The 19713-nt window shown below is 46.3% G+C and overlaps 1 protein-coding gene across 4 annotated transcripts in view; it reads right to left on the reverse strand.

Moving 5' to 3' along the window:
* SETD2 (SET domain containing 2, histone lysine methyltransferase) overlaps nt 1-19083 on the reverse strand; it is a 92019-nt gene extending 72936 nt beyond the window's left edge. For all 4 annotated transcript variants that reach the window (XR_014503647.1, XR_014503648.1, XM_083405883.1 and 1 more), the window contains exons 1-2: nt 17969-19083; nt 14774-14920 (exon numbers count right to left, since the gene is read on the reverse strand). Coding sequence is in view for 2 of the 4 variants with exons in the window: in XM_083405883.1 (XP_083262009.1) it covers nt 14774-14920; nt 17969-18024 (203 nt within the window). In the remaining 2 variants the exon portion in view is untranslated. The remainder of the gene's footprint in view (nt 1-14773; nt 14921-17968) is intronic.
* Between the last annotated feature and the right edge of the window lie 630 nt (nt 19084-19713).

A 19713-nucleotide genomic window follows, 5' to 3' on the forward strand; every position in this document is an offset into this window, starting at 1 on the left:
ACACATCAACTATAATATGGAAAAGTTACCAAAAAACAAACAAACCCAGAAGGTGAATTTTTTAAAATGTGATCATTTTACGTCTGCATTTTGCAGGAACGCTTTACGTCTGAAATAAAAGGAAAACCAACACGAACAATCCTGCAAAATGATACTTTTAACACAATACAGTGGTGCCCCGCAAGACAAATGCCTCACAAGACGGAAAACCCGCTAGACGAAAGGGTTTTCAGTTTTCAGAGGTGCTTCGCAGGACGAATTTCTCTATGGGCTTGCTTCGCAAGACGAAAATGTTTTGCGATTCTTGAGGTTTTTTTCCGCTCCCCATCCCCTTTTTCTAAGGCGCTAAGCTGCTAATAGCCTTTTAGCAGCTAATCTGCTAATCCCTTAAGCTTTTAATAGCCGCTAATAGCCGCTAAACCACTAATAGCGCTAATCCGCTAATAGGGATGCTTCGCAAGACGAAAAAACCGCTAGACGAAGAGACTCACGGAACGGATTAATTTCGTCTTGCGAGGCACCACTGTAATCAGTTTTCTGAGTGGATTTATAGAATTTATATCCCACTTTTTCGCCACGGTGGACTCAAGATGGGATGCAAAGGGGGCCCAGGCAGTTTCCCTCACCCAAAGCACTGACCAGACCCAGACTTGCTTAGTTTCATCAATTTACAGGTAGGTAGCCGGGTTGGTCAGCCGTACTCGAAACAAATATATATATATATATATATATATATATCTATATATATCTATATATATATATATATATCCTTTCAGTAGCAACTTAGACCAACTAAGTTAGTTATTGGTATGAGCTTTCGTGTGCATGCACACTTCATCAAGTTTGCTGTATCATGGACTTTTAGTATCATGCCCTGACAAGATTAATTTTTTTTAGCTAGTATATCAAATATACTGGCAAATCAAGAACTTGTCAAAATGTCCTGCATCTAGACAATTACCTGCCGGAAGGCTTGCCAAACTAAAATTCCTCTGCGGAATTTTAACAGAGGCAAGTGAAGAATATTTCACAACTATAGGAAACCATCATGCCAATAGTCATAAACTTGAGGGGGGGGGGAATAGAAGAGCCCTGTCTTCCTGCCAATCATTCACCCACCCAAGTTCTCTTTAACACCAATGTTCATAGGAAAGTAATGGTGTGGGCAGCCCACATTAGACAAAATTACAGATTCCTTACCAGGACAGGCAATATCCCTTTCCATGATATTAAGGAAACCCAAGAGCTGTTCAGGATCATCAATGAGAGATTACTCAAAAAGCAATAAACCCCAACCATAATTAAATTCAGCTGTTAAATTATCATTGCTGTCACTCAGCAGCTGATAGATGTAGCTATTAGTTGCTAGTGGGGTGTTTTGTTTTGTTTTTTTAAAAAAAGGCAAAATGACTTTCAAGTTTTATCATGTTTGGATAATTACTTGCTAATGTGCCCAGAGATAAAATTACTGCTATTTTCCAGGATTAAGTGAAATAAATGGCACGTTAATTTACTACGAGCAATTATGCAGCTGGTAACACTATACCACTGTCCCAAAGCATCCCCTTCTTTTTTTGGGGGGGGGGGGAACCTTCTCTGTTCTTACCCCATGAAAAGCAGGAAGATCCAACAGAACTGCTGGGGAAGGAGGCTAAGAACTGTACCTGTTTTAAAAGTATGCAACTCAGTATTAGCACAGGTTGCTGTTCGCCTCTACACAGTTACATCTTTATCTGCAGACATTGTGATGTTTAGGTAAAGGTACCCCTGACTGTTAGGTCCAGTCGTGGCCGACTCTGGGGTTGCGTCGCTCATCTCGCTTTATTGGCCGAGGGAGCCGGCGTACAGCTTCTGGGTCATGTGGCCAGCATGACTAAGCCGCTTCTGGTGAACCAGAGCAGTGCACGGAAAAGCCGTATACCTTCCCGCCGGAGCGGTACCTATTGATCTACTTGCGCTTTGACATGCTTTCAAACAGCTAGGTGGGCTAGGTGATGTTTAGTTGGTGATATATCACAATCTTGAAAACCAGGTATCGCCCAGCCCTAGTTGCTGGCATACCTAATTGCTATGAAATAACCATATGTGTGGGATGTGGGTGGCGCTGTGGGTTAAACCACAGAGCCTAGGGCTTGCTGATCAGGTCGGCGGTTCAAATCCCCGTGACGGGGTGAGCTCCTGTTGCTCGGTCCCTGCTCCTGCCCACCTACGTCAAAGTGCAAGTAGATAAATAGGTACCGCTCCGATGGGAAGGTAAACGGCGTTTCCGTGCGCTGCTCTGGTTCGCCAGAAGCGGCTTAGTCATGCTGGCCACATGACCCGGAAGCTGTATGCCGGTTCCCTTGGCCAGGAAAGCGAGATGATCGCCACAACCCCAGAGTCGGTCACGACTGGACCTAATGGTCAGGGGTCCCTTTACCTTTACCCATATGTGTAAACCTAAGTCAGCCTTCACCAGAATAATAGACCCCCGGATGCGTTTTTTTTTCTTTTCATTACAGAGGGCCGGTTAAAAATGAAGCAGGAAACGAGTAAGGGAAGACCAGCCTTGAAGACAAAATTTGTCTGCTGGTGATGGTGTGTGAAAGAGAAAGCAAGATTGGCTGATACATGAATAATTAGCATATACAGGTGTGGCCCGTAGTGTGTGCATGTAGGTGTATAAAGCCTCTCTCTCCTACGATTAGAAAATTGGGGAGGAGCCTGTAAAAAGATGTACAAATCAACAGCCACAACGGGGAAAACACTTCATTAAAAAGTTCCCATGGGTGTGGGAGACACCCCACCGCAGAGCCATGCAATAAACTCATTTCCCTCTCTATAACCAAAGCAAGAAGTAATATACGTATACCTATGGCCAAGTCTCTGTTGAAACCTGGAGTATTCCTTTCTCCATTCTAAAATCGTTTACACAAGCTTTACACTGAGATAACTCAAGCCTTGTTGAACCAATCATCGTCCTGTGAATAAACACAACCTTTGGAAAGGAATAGTACTGTTCTTTGCTGCCCTCAGGATTATATTCTTGGCTGCACAACACATTATTCCAAACAAAGAACCACCCCAGCAGCCAGCAAGCATTTGATACCACTTGTGGTTTTAACTGAATAAAAGGTTTGTTTATACAGCGTTGTAGGTTAAGCGTAATTTAGCTTTCTCGTTCTTTGTAAGCTCTGGATATCAAGCGGCTGGCACAATATTTCGGCTGACAGCAAGCATCAACTCAGGCTCCAAACAGCCCTCACGAGGAGACACCTCCTTTGGCAACTCCACCTAGATTTCAAAAACGTTTGTGTATCCCAAGCCTTAGAAAAAAGGACAAGGAGAAATTCTCTGGTGTGGCAGTTGGAAAGGGATCTGTATCCCATCTGTATGGACACTCTTTTTGCGTGGTGTTCAAAACTCATATACAGTGGTGCCTCGCAAGACGAAATTAATTCGTTGTGCGAGTTTTTTCGTCTTGCGAAACACCACTGCATTTAAACACTGACAACGGCGGGGGGCGGGGAGAAGCAGGACAGCTGCCGCAGCCGGTACCTCAGACTCACCCGTGCGTTGTGGCCACCGTGCGACGCGGCTGCTGGAGGGCGGCGGGGCTCAGGAGCGCGACTCCAGGGAGAGAGAGGCGCTGGCGGCAACGGCTCTCTGAGGGGAGCGCGCGAGGGGGGTGGGCAGCGGCGCGAGGCACTAACCGTCAGCCGGAAGGTGGGAGGGAGCCGGAGGAGCGGGGAAGCGAGCGTGCGTGCGTGCAGTGACCGTCGCCATGACACGAGAGGCAGGGCCATTTCGTCTAGCGAAGCAAACCCTTAGGAAAATCCGTCTTGCAAAGCACCTCAGAAAACAAAAACCCTTTCGTCTAGCGAGTTTTTCGTCTTCTGAGGCATTCGTCTTGCGGGGTACCACTGTATATAAGCTAGGTGCCAAATGGCCCCTTAAAAACAAGGTTACAGTCGCCAAAATGGAATGTCTAGTTGCCATTTTAGGGCAAGACGGCTCTAAAGTCTTGTTTTTCAAAGGATGGACTGGCTGCGATTGATTCTCAGTTAAGCATCTGGCTAGTTCAGATGACAACCTTGAGCTAGGTTAAAAAAGTCACTTGACCCAGGAATAGTCCACACATATATTCGCTTATTCCGACCTCTTTTTCTTCATGGTGACTGCTCCTGCTCCAGGCTGCACAGAAAAAGCGATTTGGTTCCAGAAATTCATTCTGACTGTGCAGATAAAATGTAAGTGATAGAATTCTACAGGATGGTGTCTTAGTGTGTGAAAACAGTCCAGATCCAATGATCTCCAGATAGTGGAGGTGTCAGGTCCCATCCTGGCACCCAGGCATCTTCAGTTGATCGCAAGAGGTCGAAAGCTAGGTGCAAAATGCGCCTGGAGAATTTTGAACACTGTGAGGGAGGAGGAGGAGATTGACAGCAGGGTTGGAAGACGGTGAAGGACTAGATGCGAACTGTTCAGGCACAAGAACACAACCTCAAGCTAAACCCTGGGGTGGCAGTGCTTTGTGCCAGCCTTAGGGGTCCAATTGCGTGACATTCCCAGGTAAGGCACTCTGCGTCTCATGAGCCATGAGAATGTCCCACAGCTCCTGGCCAGAAGAAAGGCCACCCTTAACCAATAGGGAGATGGGAGGTACTGAGAGATGACAATGACAGCAACCTGAGAAGGTGCAACGGTCTAGGCAGATTCAAGTAGACTTGTAGAGGCTGCCTAGCTAAGTCAAGGCCCTACGGGAAAACCAGGAGCAGGAGGAGCTCAAGAGATTGTGATTGGAGGGCGGCCAAGGGAGCAATAGGGCAGGTGACCAATCCAATAGCAGCCTGTAGCTCAGGAGAGGCCCAACAACTGCCTTGGAACTAAATGCACTTCCACCTGGTCCTTTACCTTGATAACAGAAGGCAATAAGGCCTGATTCAACTACTCACAAGGGAGGGCTAGCCTGAACTTGTGCCCTGCAGGTAAATGCTGGACGTCCAAGTGGCAGCTTAGAATCAACGCAAGGCTCCAGGCAGCAGCTTCTCTTTTACACCCAACCATTCTTGGCAAAGCTTGCAAAACAGCAACAGCATCCAGCCACCCCCTTTTCCTGGCAGATTCACAACTGAGAAAATCTGAAGTACTGTGGCAAGTCATCCTATGCCATGCTGTTGCCATAGCAGTGGGCACTGCTAGACAAATCTCGACAACACATTTTCTTCCCTTAGGAGACTTGCTAGGATATGATCAGATGGACCATCTAAATGCACCCTCTGCATTCCAGCCATGTAACAATACTTGTCATTTGTGAAACACCTCAACAGCAGCTAGGCATCCCAGGATCCTCCAATTCTCCTCACGTCTTTTGGAGAATTCTGCACAGGGTCATCCTTGCCAGTTCCATCCCATCCAGCCTCAAAACCCACCGTTTCCCTCTCTTTCACATTCTTGCAATAAACACAACCAGCTCTAAGCTAATCATAAATCACTGGTTGTCTTGCAACTTGCTTCTGTGGATGTCAACAAAGCTTTACAATAATGCCTTCTAGACAGCAACAGAGGGCCCAAGAAGCGCCACCCGAAAGGTAAGCTATGCGATATAGCATCATCGGTGTACATGCTACTTTGCAATAAAGGCATCCCCTCACCTGTGTCCTGCTGACACGTGCCGTTTTCAGCGCCGAAAGGGGGCGGAACGGAGGAATCCCCACTTGCGTGCGCAGCAATGACGCGTGGGAATGCCAGGAACGGAACCCTCATGTAAGTGGGGATTCCCCTGTATTAACATAAGCAAACAGCTAGCTTACATTCCAAGTTTCAACAGTGGAGTAAATGTATATTTGCTTATTTTGCACAAACCCGACCACTAAGCATGCTGTGCTTCTGAACCTGTCATTTGCATTTCTACATAACTATGTGGGTGTGCGTGGCCTTTTTGATCTTTCTCAAAGCCTTAAGATCAGCCAATGATTCCCTCCTACAGTGTTTGAAACTCCCATTGTTCTAGGGGCATTCTGCGACAGGGAATTTCATTAGCACAAGTAGTTTCTGAGCTCTGGGCGCAGGGCTGCACCTAAGATTTCAGATTAAAACTGTAGAGTGGAAGGAAAGGAGGACCTTTTTCTGCCTCCCCACTTCCGGCTACTCTCTGAACACTGGAGCAGAGACCCTCTTAAGAATATTAGGGGGTGGGCAGGGGAAGGACTGGACCATGTGAAAAATGAACATAAGATTTTAGCTGCAGTTCATTTATTTTCAGCTTGTTATAAATTCTTGTTATAAAAAAGCAAACCTAGACATTCCACTGTTGCGTCCATAACCTAGGTTTAAGGTGCCATTTAGCACCTAGTTTTCATATCTCTAACACTGTTCCTCATACTGGGGGCAAGCATGTCATCTACCAGACTAAAGGTTGTATCCAACTAGAATTAATCCAAGTAGAACTAATGTTAGATACATCCTAGAACTGCTTCTGATGTTGCCCTGGAATTATGGAACACGAAATTCCCCTACTTGATTTGGCTCCGTTCTGAAACAGGTGCAAATATTTTTTTATGCCACTAGGCTTTTAAAAATTATTTCTCTATCTAGAACTCACCTACTGTTAGGTTACTTAATGTTAGCTTTTGTTTAATTTTTTAAAGATGGGCTTCCATTTCACTTGGCTAACTGCTCTGTGAACTTTTGCTGAAACCCAAAAGTGGAATATTGTTAATGAATGGTAAACGAGGGAAGAAGAGAAGACTATACAAAGCACAGAAATTTCACTTCATGCGTGTTGCAGCCTTTTGTTTTCAGAAAGACGTTTGTAGGGTGAGGTTTTCAAATGTTTCAACCAGGAACAGAGCTGCTTAGTAAAAAACATATGGCCAGACAGATCTATTCTGAACTTTCCATGCTCAGAATCGCAGGGCAGCTGCTTCCAATACAACCTCTTTCCACTTGCATTCTGAAAAAACAAGGGGTTGGGGGAGAGAGAAGGGGACAGAAAGCTGCAAAAGGCCAAGTCTTTGAATTGTGAGAATGTTCCAGCTACAGCACTGCAAACCAAAACTGGCCGCATGAACGTGTGCATAGGTTGTTAAACCAGGCGTTCTTATACTTAAAACGATTCTCTGGGGCTAAGGAAGGTTGCCAAGTTTTCAGGAAGGCCTCCTGAGCACAGAAAGGTCAGGGAGTCATCTCCCTAGGCAAGCATAAAAGGCGAGATTATTGACTTTTACAGTACTGTTCTGCATCTGAGCTGGTTGCTGTGGATACAACAAACAAAATACTCTGGCGATGAAATGGCAGCAGGGAAAAAAGAAAGTAGAAACCCTTGCAAAACTACAGAAGAGGCTGCGCTGTTTGCATGCAAATAAGAACTGTTACCCCCCCCCCCCAAAAAAATGAAAGCAAGCAGGACACAGAACTACATTATGCTGCCTTAAAAGCACAAGGGATTCTGAGCAAAGGAGCGCTGAAAAAGCATCACTTGCTTTTTCACTTGATTTACACACCAGCTGAAAAGTCCCTTTGTTTAGATGCCGGGTTTGCCTTTGGGTCAAATTATGCAGTTTATGCCTTCTTGAGGAATCTATGTAGTGAACCTAATGGAGGTGAGTGACTGTAAATATTCTGTAACAGTGGTCCACGATCTGCACTACCATCACCAAGGGTAAAATTCGAAGTACAGTGGTACCTCAGGTTACATACGCTTCAGGTTACAGACTCCGCTAACCCAGAAATAGTACCTCGGGTTAAGAACTTTGCTTCAGGACGAGAACAGAAATCGTGCTCCGACGGCGTGGTGGCAGCTGGAGGCAACATTAGCTAAAGTGGTGCTTCAGGTTAAGAACAGTTTCAGCTTAAGAACGGACCTCCGGAATGAATTAAGTACTTAACCCAAGGTACCACTGTACTGCTTTTTACCTACAGCACGGCTTGGACCTGGTCTTAAACACTGTCCCACAAGAGGATGGTATGAGAGAATGTTTCAAGTGTACAACTTTCATGCCAATCTTAAAGAAGGGCAGAAGAGGCTGAATTCTTGATGGCTGCTTCCTAATTCAGAATTTACTTCCTAAGCAAGCCTCTCCTGTTAGGACAAGCATTTAACAGGAAAGGATGAATCAGGCATAGGCAAACCCGGCCCTCCGTAAGTTTTTTTGAGACTACAATTCCCATCAGCCCTGACCACTGGTCCTGTTAGCTAGGGATGATGGGAGTTGTAGTCCCAAAAGTTTGCCTATGCCTGTGATAAATGAAAGTTCCTTCTAGCCTTATCTGTTTTCATAGGTATATTTTAGCAGCTGCATTTTCACTGCCTAATAACTTTAGGACCAGGTTTTTTGCTGCAATAGCTTGCACAGATGCAGATGGCTAGCTAACAGGAGATATTGGGGATGAGGTATGTGGCAAGACACAAAAAGGAGGGTGAAATCACTTTCCAACCAAGTATGTGTATGTTAATATGCACACGTGCAGAAACACACCCATCTTCATTTTAGGCAAAAGGAAAAATTGTGCAAAAGGAAGGCCTGTCCCCAGTACGTTCACCACCTACCCACCCAAATTTGGTACATCAGCTGAACCCAACATTATGCATGCATCCAGTTTATGTAAGGTACATTTTGAAGTGGCGTCTTAGCTCAGTTGGGAAGGGCAGCGTTACCAAGCAAGTTTTCTTCTTCTTTTTTTAAAGACAGATTATACGCCACAGCCGCCAAGCCTTCCTCCCTTCACTTTAATGCCCTCAGAGACAATCATTAGTTTCCTTAATAAGGAAGTGATGGTGAAGAGGTGCAGGTGTAAAACAAATCTTTCTTTTCCAGAGCCATTACTGTCTCCCTGATGCATTACGATTATAAAATAATTGAGGAAGCAACTTTGCTCTGTTTGTCTTTCTCCACGTAAATGTGTTCTGCAAGTAGGAAAACATTTCGCTGAGGGCTAAAGTTACCAATAATCCACTCCGTGGGGAAGAAAAGACAAGACACATCCACAGGAGGTTTGGAAAATAAACCCGCAAAGAACACAAAATTGTCCGAGAGACTTGCACTAGCTATAAGTTTCTAAAGTGATTCAAAATCATGGCAGCTGTGGAGCTTCCGTTTGAGAAGTCTTAATTTCTTCCAAAAGGTTTAAAGGACTTTTTTACTTGAAGCGCCTCATTTCCTTCTGTACTCCAACCAAACCGCCCCTGCTGAGCTTACGTTCTGCATTTGAGGGACAACTCTACACAGAATGTAAACTCAGTCTGTAAAGACCATGCAAATTACACATTCTCCATCTCCTAGCCTGGTCATAGCCAACCTTTGTCACAAGTCCAAAGTATGCGATAGTGGTTCCTGGGGATGCCTGGGTCGCTGATTTGTTAACCATCTCTTAGCTTACTACTGCCACTAAATAAATCTTTTAGTCGTAAAGGCAGCAACGAGCTTGAAAACCAGCTTGTCCTAAAGCATGTAAAAAGGTAAAAGATAAAAAGTAAAGGATCCCTGGACAGTTAAGTCCAGTCAAAGGTGACTATGGAGTTGCAGAGCTCATCTCGCTTTCAGGCCGAGGGAGCCGGCGTCTGTCCACAGTCGGTTTTCCAGGTCATTTGGCCAGCAAGCCTAAACTGCTACTGACGAATGGAGGACCGTGACGAGTGCCAGAGCGCACGGAAACGCCGTTTACCTCCCCGCCGCAGCAGTACCTACTTATCTACTTGCACTGGCATGCTTTCGAACTGCTGGGTTGGCAGGGGCTGGGACAGAGCAACGGGAGCTCACCCCATTGCGGGGATTCGAACCGCCAACCTTCCAATCAGCAAGCCCAAGAGGCTCAGTGCTTTAGACCACAGCGCCACCCACATCCCTTCCCTAAAGCAAACAGAGGAACTGCAGCACCCCATCCGTTGCTGTGCTACAACTTCCATCATCCCTGATACTGGCTGGACTGATGGCAGTTAGGGGTCCCAAAACAACAGAGATTCACAAGTTTCACACCCCTAACTTAGGGCACAAGCCTCTCTTGCTCCAATAATCAGCTTCATTATCATTCCAACTCATAACCTCCTGCACAGCCAGCAAGCAGAGTTCAGCAACCTAGTCCTAGGAAGCTTTTCCACGCTGAATTCTGGCACGCCATTTTTTTCCGCCCTGGCCTCCCACTGTGCCTGCCAGGGGCCAGGCACATCTTGCCACAGGGAACCGGCCTTTCGTGAGGAGGTGGAGATGTCCGAGCGCCAGTTTTGGTGCCTAACATCTCCATCTGGGTGGCTGGTGTGGCTGCAAATGGTCTGAGGGGCAGCAGGGCACAAAAAGGTACGCCTCTTTTGGTGCTGCGCTGCCCCATGAAGCAGCTGATTCGCGCAGAAGTAGAGCACCTAAAGAGGCACATGAGCCAAGTGATTCAAGCGCTTTTCTACCTGGTTAAAGAACAGTATTAGTTTGTGCTTATGAAAATGTTGCTGAATTAAAAAAAAAAATGTGACTAAGCATTCTGTTTTGGTGCCCACAGCACAGGTTCCAGGAGCCATGTGGTAAATAGCTTTTCTATCCCAGTTCCAACACTGGTCCCCCCTAAAGTGTACAGTGGTGCCCCGCAAGACGAATGCCTCGCAAGACGGAAAACCCGCTAGACGAAAGGGTTTTCCATTTTGGAGGTGCTTCGCAGGACGAATTTCTCTATGGGCTTGCATCGCAAGACGAAAATGTCTTGCGATTCCTGGGGTTTTTTTTTTGCTCCCCACCCCCTTTTTCTAAGGCACTAAACTGCTAATAGCCTTTTAGCAGCTAATCCGCTAATCCCTTAAGCCTTTAATAGCCGCTAATCAGCTAATAGCGCTAATCCGCTAATGGGCTTGCTTCGCAAGACGAAAAAACCGCTAGACGAAGAGACTCACGGAACGGATTCTTTTCGTCTTGCGAGGCACCACTGTATTTCAAGCCAGAGTATTCTCTGCAGCAGGCCCCAAGTTGTGGAATTTCCACTCCACATGTAGCTTTTGTCATATGCTGAAGACCCACGTCTTTACACTGGCTTTTGACATTCTGAGAGGTATATTCTGGGGCCACCTTATTCTCTGGATTATTTGTTTAAAATGATTTCTTTGTACAGTGGTACCTGGGGTTACATAGGCTTCAGGTTACAGACTCCGCTAACCCAGAAATATTACTTCGGGTTAAGAACTTTGCTTCAGGATGAGAACAGAACTCGTGCTCCTGTGGTGCGGCGGCAGCAGGAGGCCCCATTAGCTAAAGTGGTGCCTCAGGTTAAGAACAGTTTCAGGTTAAGAACGGACCTCCGCAACAAATTAAGTACTTAACCCGAGGTACCACTGTATTTTAAATAGTAGTAACCTGAGACCATGAGGTGAAGGGAGGGTAATTTTATATATATATATATATTTTTATAATGCTGTGCCTGGGCCACAGCCCATCAAAGTGAAAATGTTAAAACTTAAGGACGTTCTGTTCTAAACTGTTTTGGGCTGTGATGGGAGTCTCTGACGGCTGAATTGTTTTACTGATGTGTGCTATGTTACTGGGGGGGGGGAGGAATGAGTTATATTTTATCTACATTACAGCAGCTCTTTCTTCTACAGTGGCTGCTACTTTCTATTTTATCATTTTGTATTTACGCTGCTTTGTATTTTCACTACCAAGCTGCCTCAACTGCTAGCTTGCAGAAAAGGTAGCGTATAATCTTTCCAAGCACCCCAGAACTGTCCACACTAATCTTACTCTGGGATGTTCAAACCGCCCTTGGATCTACAGTAGTCGAGTCTGATTAAGCGTCCAATTATCCACACAGAAACCCTTCAGATGGTCACCCCAGCAGTAAACCAGCGACAACAGTAGTCCAAATCCAGCCTGTGGTGGTAGGTTCTGTACGAGAGATGCAGCTAAATTATGGCCAAAGGCTGACTTCAGTATTTGCTTCCGTTAACTGTCTAAAATTCAATAATAATAAAGTTAAGCACAACAGGAATGAAGGAAATGAACGAACATATTGCACTCATCCCCTTATTGCGTGTACTTCGGGTTATTAAATAGTGTGTTTTTTCAGGTACAGTGGTGCCTCGCAAGATGAAATTAATTCGTTCCGCGAGTCTCTTCGTCTAGCGGTTTTTTCGTCTTGCGAAGCAACCCTATTAGCGGCTTAGCGCTATTAGCGGCTATTAAAGGCTTAAGGGATTAGCGGATTAGCTGCTAAAAGGCTATTAGCGGTTTAGCGGCTTAGAAAAAGGGGCTGGGGAGTGAAAAAAAATCTCAAGACTCGCAAGACATTTTCGTCTTGCGAAGCAAGCCCATAGGGAAATTCGTCCTGCGAAGCGCATCGAAAAACGGAAAACCCTTTCGTCTAGCGGGTTTTCCGTCTTGCGAGGCATTTGTCTTGCGGGGCACCACTGTATGAAGTGTGGCAGATTTATGACATTGAGGATGAATAAGTTTTTAGGGAAGAGTGGTGAAGGAGCTATCCTGAACTGGACCACTTCAAATTCAACAGACCTTCCCATGCCCCCTAACTTTTAAGCCTTAAGATATGGCCCAACTGCATTTTGGATTTTAGCTCCACAATGAAGTGTTCATTACTCTTATACCAAACCACTTAATCATAAAGAGTATTAATTTATTTCCTTTACATACATAATTAACAGCCCAACGACCATTCTAAACCTAGGGGTCCTCAGAGGCTGCTGGACTACAACTCCCATCTTCCCCCATCTCTGGTTGTGCTAGCTAGGGATGATGGGAGTTGTAGTCCAACATCTGGGGACCCGGGGGTGAGAAAGGCTGGACTTGAATTCAAGGGAAATAATCCTTTTAGCTCGTTACAGCGAAAACCTAAACCTACAGTACTAGAACGGCTCAAGCCAGAAATGCATTACTCTTTAAAGGACCAGATTCATCACTGTTAACGTGAATGTACCCCTTCATTCATTTAATAAAAAATTACACACCGCCTGTTAGTAAAAACAACTTCAAAGCAGTTTACAAAGAGAATTGCTGTTTTGAACCCTCTGCCATGGTAATTAAAAGTACGGTAGATTTTCCCTCACGCTGTTTCAAACCACCCGTGTGGAGCAGATATGCAAATTCCTTCTGAGAATTACAAGTAGAATACAATAACTTACTGTGGATTAATAAACCTGGAGTATAAGAGGCAGGAAAGATAAGCTGCGATTTTGAAGCTTTTGCAGGTTCCTAGACCTCTTTGCTGAACAGGTTTCTTAGGTGATGTTTTCCATTTACAGATAGCCTAGTAGTTTATAAAAAGAAATGCAGAAAAAGTCCTTGCCTAATTTGGCTTACATACTTGAGGTTTGTTGCATCTTCAGTTAACAGATTATTTTCCATAACCAAACTGAATGAACAAACTTATTTTGATTCATTGTGGAACCGGTCAAGGTTAACGGTTTCAACCACAGCAAAGCAAAAGGAATTGTTTCTCCTCTACATACAAATGAATTGAGCCAACACAGCTGATCTTGTCACTTTCTAAAATGCTGCGGATCATCACATAAGGGAGCAGTTACCTCCTACCTCATCCGTCTAGTTTAAAACTCCCTTCTCTGCAGTAATCACATTAAGAAAGAAAAAACTGCACAAGACAGGGCAACGAATTGCCAGCTTCCAGTTAAGAGAGAAAGCCAACTAGCCATTTCTCCAATTTACCAAATTACTACTTTACGCCTCCAGTTTCAAACAGCTGCGCTCCTAGAACGCTACCTGCTCACATTAATTAAACGGGGGAAATTAACGCGCTCTCTCCCATTTGAAGAAGAAAAGAAAAAAGGCCAGAAAGCTGTCTGTAGCTTTACTGTGGATAAGCTGTCAGTGTCTGCCCTATTTAAGGTACCCTATTTGGAGGAAGCCATGTTCTCCAGCAAGCAGAAAATATCCTGCAGCCATGATGGTTTGTTTTCAAATTGCTCCATGCTCCCCCCCCTCCCCATCTGGTTCCAGGAATGCCACCATCGTAGCACATTTAAAACATCTTGTGGCACTTTGAGGGGCAGAAAGGAGGCTATTGTTGAAGATGCAAGTTTAGACGAGCTATTTAAATGCAAGCGCAACCAAACTCAGATGAAAAATGCCTTCATAAAGAACATGCACCTTTACGCCCTTTGCTAAAGAAGAGATCCAGTATTTGCTCTCACATAATGTTGGGCCCTGTATAGCTACGTAATATATAAACACAGGAAACAATGCAAGAGGCCAGCCACACGGCGAAATATCTTTCGGATTACATCTCCACACATCTTTAGAAGACATGTCATATTTTTGGATGTACCTAACAATGCAGCGCTGACAAAAGGAGCCATGAAGAGTGGAAAGCTATTGCGTTACAGAATCCCCCAAATAAAAGGCCAACTTGTTCTGCTAAACTGTTAGGAAGCTCGGATTTAAAAACAAAGCAGTAATGTAAAACAGACTGCAAGAATGGGAGCTTGTGAAACCAGTGAGATTCTGAAAAATAATTCCCACCCAATACTTGAACACTATTTACTATTGTTAAGTAACTACCTGTTAAGGACATTCTTACAAGTACAATACTTTTTATGAGTAGGAAAAAACCATAATCTTATTCTTTATTAAACTTGTATACTGCCCATCATAAAAAGACCACCTGACAAAAAACATGACTACGATTTGAATTAGTAAAATAGAAGCTGAATTCAAATTTGTTTCACACGACACTAATTTCAGAAGTTGTAGAAAACATACTTTGGCACTGGTATTGAAAGATGGTGATACAGTAAGTAGTGTTTTGCAAAAACAAAGGTTTACCCTATTGGCCTTGTCCAAAATTTTACCTTTCTACCTCTTCAGACCCATCCATATTCTGTGGAAAGATACACCAGTTGTCTGTCCCTTTCCACCTCAGAGGTGACTGCATTTCAGGGATGCTGGACGTATTAGGTTTATGATGTCCACTGGGATCCTTCGACATGAAAGCTGTGCTATAAAAATAAAATAGTATTCAAGACAAACGGTTGTGGGTTAGAGGTACATCCGAGAGAAGGGAAGCAAGGAGGGTCTGAGCTACTTAGCCACCTTCTCCGAAAGAAATTAAGAGCAGAAAGCAGGTCACCCTGCTAATATGTGCATTTAGTGAAATTCAGTGGCAAAAGAAAAACAAAGCAAATGTCAATAAAGGGAAGTTTATTAATGGGAAGTTGATTGGCATTTTGATAACTGAATAATTTGGGGGATTGTTATTGTTATAATTTGGCTATTGGAAAACTAATAATAAAAATACGTGTGTCTGTTATCTTCCTTCCATATATGAAGCATGGGCATGGCTCACTCCAGGACAAAATCTCCTTCCCTACAAATGCCCATATGTCTTATGTAGCGACATTATTTAACACATAAAGGTCTAAGGCTGTAAGAAATGTCCCTTAGCGAACTCAAAATGGAGGCAACTGGGCTCATACTCAAGATTGCATCACAAGGATTAGCTACCCCTTTAACTTCTAAGATGCAAGAGGGCCTGCTTAGTGGTGGCACCAAGACTTGTTCTTCTGCTTTAAATGTTTAGGTGGCCAATAGCTTCATTTCAGGGGGCGTTTAAGTGAAAGTTAAACTAAGACTTGGTGATTGATGCGACTGGTGTCCAATTTTGCCATCTAATGTTTATTCCTTATATATGAAGTTTTATTTTTTTGTCTGCCTCTTTGTGGACCCATTTTGGGATAAGAGGTGCAAAAATAAAGAACGGTTATCACCGCACACCCCAAGTTTAATCAGAAAGAGACCCAGTTTGTGGTCAATGGGATTCACACCCTGGGAAGTTTAGGATTTCACCCTTTTCTTCTCATCTTCAGATGTCCCACAATGAAGTCCAAAAAGCTGTCAAGGAAACCATCCCTCCAGCCTTGCTCATAAACATTATTATTTCAGAAACTTTTGGGGGGCAAGCCTCTCTGAGGCTGCTTTGAGGCTCTTTGAAACCATCAAGAGGCATATACATTTTATGTAATAATTAATAATAACCAAAGAAGCAAATGGTGGCTCCAGAGCCCAGTCACCTAAAGGCGATTCTTACTCGCCCCAAGCAACCAGCCAATTTGTGGGTTTTATCTGTCTGTACCCCCCAACACAATGCAAAGTGAAGAATTAAAACGGCGGAACCTGCCTCGGTCCCTTTGAATTAGGGAACAGTTAAATTAAATGAATTAAAACGGGGAAAATGCGGCCTACCCCGCCCCAAACCTTTCAAGAAGGCATGTGCACCCTTAACAATTATTATATTTTAATATTTTGCTGGAAGCCGCCCAGAGTGGCTGGGGAAATGAAAAGCCAGATGGGCAGGGTATAAATTATTATTTATTATGATTCCTGAAGAGACCCACATGGGCGCGCCAAAGCCCCACAAAGAAAGTGGGTCTTTTCAGAGCAACGTTGTCCCTTCCAGGCAATGAATTTCCTGCAAAGGAAGAAGTTTTAGGCTGAATTAAGTCTGGATGATTTGCTCAACTGGTGTCTGGTTTTGGCTTTATGGTGGGGCATGTTTTTTTTTAATGCCTGCTTCTCAGTGGCCCCATTTTGGGTGCAGAAAAGCACCCCAAAACACCTGTTGTTAGGGGTCCCTGAATTAATTTTACAATGAAATGATTTTAGAATGTTGTATTATTTGATTGTTGTCAGCCGCCCTGAGCCCAGCTTTGGCTGGGGAGGGCAGGATACAAATAAAATTTATTCTTATTATTCCCCACGTGTTGCAATGCAAGGGCAGTTTTTCCTCCCCGTTGCAGCCCACCCACCCAAAATAATTGGCATGGCACCCATAACCTCTCAAGCCGGGCAAGGTGCCCAAGGAAGGGGGAGGAAAATGGCACATTTGCGGTGCCCTCCTGCCCCCCTTTGTGAGCATGTGGTGGGGAGGCAAGGCCCCCTTGCCCCCTATTCCTGAAAATATCCATCCTTAATCCTTTTCTCCTGAAAGAAAGGAAACACACACACTCCTCTCACCCCCATTTTCCTCTTCCAGCCCCTCCACACATGGATGGGATTCAGAGAGCGAAAATGCTGGCCCTATATTTTTTATTCCCCCCCCCAAAAAAATAATTAAAATCCCGCTCTGAGGAAAGGGGAAAGTGTCCCTTTTCAGGTGCCTTGTGGCCACAAATGGCTGACAGCAAAACAGCGGCCCGCCATGACCCTCGCCGAGGAGGGCATTCGCCTCACAGGCGCCTTCCTTTTCCCCTCCGAGGTGAGGTGAGGGTTCAAGGCCAGCCTCTCACCATTTTACGAGGCGGCGTGCCGTCGTCCCACACCCACCCGCCGCCCGGTTCAAGAAGCGGCCTTCCAGCTCCCAAGCCCGCCCACTCCTCCCTCCGCCGCTCGCCGCCGAGGGCTCCCCTCGGGCCGGCCAGGGCTCTCACGAGAGGCCGGGGATGCGAGGCCTGGCCCCGCCTGAAGCCTCTCCGTTTAGGCCCGTGGCGAGAAGCTGCTCTTTCCCTCCCCACCGTTATCTTGCAGGAAGGGGGCTATTATTTTTCTGTGGGGAGGAGAGAGGGGTCGCTTGGACCCACGCGCCCCTTTCCTCCCCACAACGGGGTGGCTTTTGGGCCGCCCTTTCGCCTGACAGACCCCTTTGTATGGAGGGGAAGGGGAGTCCACCATGTCTGTACCCCCCAGGGGAAAATAAATACCACCCACTGCACCCCAGGAGTGGGGGGGGGTCTTGTGGGGCACCCCATATTTGGGGGCCAAGGCCTTGCTGAACTTTTCTATGGGGTGGGACATCCCCTTAACATTACAAAACCCTAGAAATGTAGAGCCTAATCCTTGCAATGCAAAGGTTTATTATTGGGGGGGGTATCTCCATTCCCCCTTTATAGCCTCTCCATAAGGCTATAAAGATGGGGAGGGAGGTGTAAATGGAGGATATCCCCCCCCCGGAATTGCCCCACCTCCGCGCGCTCCTGGAAGTGGGGCAACCCGAGTTGGGGTCCCGTTCAGACGAGCACCCGTGTCTGAGAGCGAGGCAGCGTGGTACTTACTCCAGGGTGGGATGTTCCGGGTCGTAGAAATCCCCCATCTTCGGCCTCTTCTTCATCCGATGCAGCAGCCCCGGCGTGGAGGATCAGGGCAGGCGCAGCCTCCGCCCCACATAAGGGATTGCTATGGGGCTGGGCGGCGGGGGAAACGACCACGACCCCCGCCACCAACGCCCAAGCTTGCAAAACCCCCCCAAACAGGCGTGCAGGAAACCCCCAAGCCTCTTCCTGACCTGCCCCCCCAAAAAAGGAGGTCGCTCGGTGGGTCTCGCTCCCGGCGCCTCCTTCACATCCTCTTCGGGGAGCCCCCAAGATAGATATCCAAATTTAAGTTCTCCGGCGGCGGAAAGATGTGCTGTCGCTGCTTTTTAGCCTTTTCTGGCCTCCTTGCCCCCCACTCCAAAGCAAAACAGGACGCCCCCCACCAAAGCCCTCCAAGAAAAGCGCTGCAAATCCTCGCTGGCTGCAGATCAGGCCATGGGTCTCTCTGCAAACTGCTCCCCGCGTCCCAGGCGCGCAAAATAATAATAATAATAATGCAATTTGTAAAATCCTCCAGCGGAGAAAAGGCGAAACGGCGCTCGCTTCTTTGCAAAAGGCTCCTCTCTTTTTTGCTGCTGCTTCTTGCAACCGAAACAATATTTTATCCGCGCGGGCAGAGGAGAAAGTTAGGCCCCAGACGAGCCTTCGAAGAAATGGGCAAGATCGGGAGACGGGCGCCAAAGCTCCCCTCCCCAAAACGCCCTTCTCCTTTCCTTGACCTCCCTCCTCCGGCCCCCTTTCCCACGAGCTCCTTCCCTGGGCAAGATCCAGGCGTCTTCTTCTTTCCCCCCAATGGGCGATCCTCCAGCGGCGGCGGCGGCGGCTTGTATTTTGATTTTTGCAGGGCTTTTTCTTGGCACCAACCTCGCCCTCCTCGCTGCTGCTGCCTCCTTGCCTTCCCTCTCCGAGTTTCCTCTGTCCCTTCTTCCCTGGCTTTATTTCTTTTTTTGTCCTCGTTTAACGGCGGCGATCGCGCTCCTAGGAGGAGCAGCCGCCGCCACCTCCCTCCTCCTCCTCCTCTTCTTCCTCCTCCTCCTCCTCCTCCTCTTCCTCCTCCTCCTCCCGGAGTCCTGAAACGTCCAAACGGAAACTGTAGCTCGTCGACTTCCTACTTGCTGCAAAAGCGCAAAGGCGCAGCTCCGCGCAACCGGCGCTCCTTTCTCTCCTGCAGGCTTCCTTTAAGCGCTGCGCGGCTGCAGGTCGCGGATCTTAAAGGAAGACACCATCCCGACACGCTTCTCCTTCCCCTCCGGCTTGCAGAGCCGCTTTGCAAGCTCCGAAGGAAGCGCGCTTTTGCTGCAAAGCGCCGCCGCGCTCCTTCGAGAGGAGGACGCGTTTCCCAGGACGCAGGCGGAGAGCGTCGCGCTCTTCATCCGGCGGTATTTCGGATTATTGATGTGTTCTGCTTTTAATACTGCTGCTACTAAGACTTTCTCTGCAGTTCTCTCCCCTGTGGTTTTATGGCAACTGATTTGCGTTGTAAGAATGAGCATTGGTATGGATTGCTTCTGCATTTATTGGCGCTGGTGATTTATTTTTTGCTTCATATGAATCATTGTTATCTCTCTCACTGTGCATCAGGTGTTTTTTGTAGCACTATGGGCACAATTTTTCATTGTTTGCAGCCTGATCCTATCTCGTGCTTACTCACAAGTATTTCTTTTGTCTTGTTATTATCGTGTTTTCAAGCTGCTGTTAAACCACCC

Source organism: Podarcis tiliguerta (genome assembly GCF_965153285.1).
Source record: "Podarcis tiliguerta genome assembly, chromosome: 12".
NCBI lineage: Eukaryota > Metazoa > Chordata > Lepidosauria > Squamata > Lacertidae > Podarcis > Podarcis tiliguerta.